The 2,922-nt window shown below is 39.7% G+C and overlaps 1 protein-coding gene across 1 annotated transcript in view; it reads left to right on the top strand.

The window, feature by feature from the left end:
* LOC120544724 overlaps nucleotides 1-1,011 on the top strand; it is a 9,827-nt gene extending 8,816 nt beyond the window's left edge. Inside the window, exon 2 of the mRNA XM_039778677.1 lies at nucleotides 1-1,011. This exon is cut by the window's left edge and continues 69 nt beyond it. Coding sequence (XP_039634611.1) covers nucleotides 1-891 — 891 coding nt within the window. The 3' untranslated portion in view covers nucleotides 892-1,011.
* Nucleotides 1,012-2,922: the final 1,911 nt, after the last annotated feature.

Consider the following 2,922-nt stretch of genomic DNA (forward strand, 5'->3'; position numbering starts at 1 on the left):
ATGGAGATGGCTTCAAGACCTAGAAGAAGACGGAGCAGAGACTTCCCTCCTGATTTCTCTGAATTAATGAACACACTTAAAAATCATGCAGCTTCATTCATCAGAGAGTTTGGCAGCAGAGAACAGAAGATGAGAGAGATAGTTAGAGAGTTTAGGGAGATCTCTGATGGAGTCAGAAAGATGCAGGAGATAACAGATAGAGTCAGAACAGTAGGAGCTGTTACTGGAGGAGTAGGAATAGGACTCTCGGTCCTTGCAGCTCTGTTCACTGGGGGGGTTAGTTTAGCAGTTGTACTGTTAGTAGCAGCAGCAGGAGGAGCTGTTACTGGAGCAGGAGGAATAGGACTCTCGTTCCTTGCAGCTATGTTTACTGGGGGGGTTAGTTTAGCAGTAGTACCGTTAGCAGCAGTAGCAGGAGGAGCTGCAGCAGCAGGAAAAGGTGTGGTTTTTGCTGTAAATGTAACAAAAAGAATGAAAGAGACTGGAAGTGCAAAGAAAGTAGAAGAACTGGGGAAAGAGTTCATGGAGATCGTTGAACCGCTGAAGAAGGACCTGGAAGAAATAAAGAGGACGTGCGAGAAGTTGGAGGAAAGATCAGCTGGAGATCAGGCTGGAATCACTCTGAGAGACATGGAGGGGTTACAGAGGATTCTGACACGAGTTTCTGAACTGGCAGAAAGGAGTGAAGAAGTTGTGTTTGTCACTGCAACACTGATGGGAATTATTCGGTGCTTGATATTGCTCCTTGTGACAATCTTCAGAGTCACAGCGACCCCTGAAGAGGATAAAAAGTTAAGAAACTCCATCATCCAGTCAGCTGTTCGCTGTCAGGAGGTCGTTGTCAAGTTTGATCAGATGAAGAAAGAACTCAAAGACTTGACTACCTGTTAGTGTTTGATCATTATCTAACATACTGGACTCATAGTAACTGAATCAGATGATCAATACTACTTTATCATATTTCATATGTTGGTCTGTTGAACACTGAGACTGAATTATTGTATTTTTGGTTGATACTCTTCAACATTGTGGACGCTTGGGATGTTTTCCGAGGATTCCAGTCAGGAGAGTTTAGGAGAACTTGATGAAGTCAATAGAGACCCAGGAGGGACCAGGGACATGGGTTGCAGAAGAAGCTGCAAAGCTCAGGTCTGTTTCATCATCATACAAATCTGCAGTTTGAGATATATAGAACTTGTAAAGTTTGGACAATATATATTCCTCTTGGTCCCACTTACATCAACAACAAAAAACTCTTCTTGTATAACTCAACATGATGTCACCGTGGACTCAGACCTTAAAAGGTCAAAGATAACCCATAGGGTAGATAAAACTGCAGTTGTCATGTGACCAATGATACGCCATAATAATCGGGTTATGACTTCATGGCCAGACCCTTCCTCCATTAGTTGTGGAGGCAGCGTCTCCATAAGTCCAGACCTCCTGTGCTATGGAGGAAGGTCTCCGTCCCTTCCAAGAGTTTAGATGTTCCCCGTGATATATGTCAACCCTGTACCATGACTGAACCAACCACCAAAACAAAAAACTGGACCAGCCCACCGGGAATCAAACTGTTCCAGTTACACGTATTGTTAGGAATCAGAATTTATAGCCTAATATTTAATTTAGTCAGGACTAATAGACATCCAGTGTTATTTTACATTTAATCACTTTATTCAGTTTCTGTAGTATTTATGAATACTAGTGTTAGACCAACCCAAACACTTTTTATCTTTATTTGTATCTTTATTCTATTGTAATTATTTATGCTACCTTTTTTCAATTTAATTCAAAGATTGAGATTCAAGCTTCCATGTGTTACATAAACTCTTAAACAAAATTACCCGCTGCCTTGGAAACATCATCTCATGAGCATATTTTTATGCTATTAAATAGCTCTTTTTATTATTAAACGCGCTCCACGGTTAGCATTAGTAGCCTATACTGCATTTGGACGTGATACAGATTTCGATAAGTTGTACTCTCCTTTAACAAACTTTCAGATGCTCATTCATGTTTATCTACGATACAGTAGATACAACTTTATTGTCAGCCAAAGGCTGAAATTCTTTAATACATCCCTGGGTAGCTCGTTCAAAAACATCCAAACATACATAAGATTAATACCACCAACAAACATACATGAGACATTACCACAAATGACAAACTCAAAAAGGAAACAAAGAAAACATATGTAACAACAGTACATGACATAAACATACACACGGACAGAGTCTTGGAGATGTATATCCCTGCAATAAATATTGCACTGGGTTTAATGTAGCTGGTTTAACAATAGGATAGATTGATGTATGAAGGGTTTTTTAAGTCTAATACGATTAAAGAATGAACTCTAAAGCGTCTGTTTGAAGGCAGAAGCTGATATTCACTGTGCAAGACATGTAAAGGGTCATTTGAAATATTTCTGGCTAGTCTAAGCATACTATTATTGTGAGCCTCCAGAAGGAGTACACTGCAGGTAGTCCTGTAATCTTTGCGCAAATTTTAATCTGATTAAATAGCTTTGTTTTATTTTTAACTGAGAGGCTACTTAGCCCAAGCAGTACTACAGTAAAGCATCATACTCTGAATTACTGATGTGAAAAACAGAGAGATGATTTGACTGCTAGCTCCAAAAGATCTCAATCTAGCAAGAAAATAAACCCGCTGTTGTATTTTTTGCAGATGAAATCTATATAGAGGTCCATAGAGATTGTCGTCTATCATGACACCCAAATATTTATAGACCGAGACTTGACTAATTTCTGAATTATGAATCTTCACTAGGGGCAGTTATCTCGCGCAACTGCTATTATTAAGGTGGAAGAGAAGATCATGTCGTCTCGCGCTTTGCTTATCTATTCTTGAGCGCCGCCAGAGCGATCTCACGCCACAGCACCAAACGGTACTTATGTTTTAAGA

The sequence above is a fragment of the Perca fluviatilis genome, chromosome 16, assembly GCF_010015445.1.
Source record: "Perca fluviatilis chromosome 16, GENO_Pfluv_1.0, whole genome shotgun sequence".
NCBI lineage: Eukaryota > Metazoa > Chordata > Actinopteri > Perciformes > Percidae > Perca > Perca fluviatilis.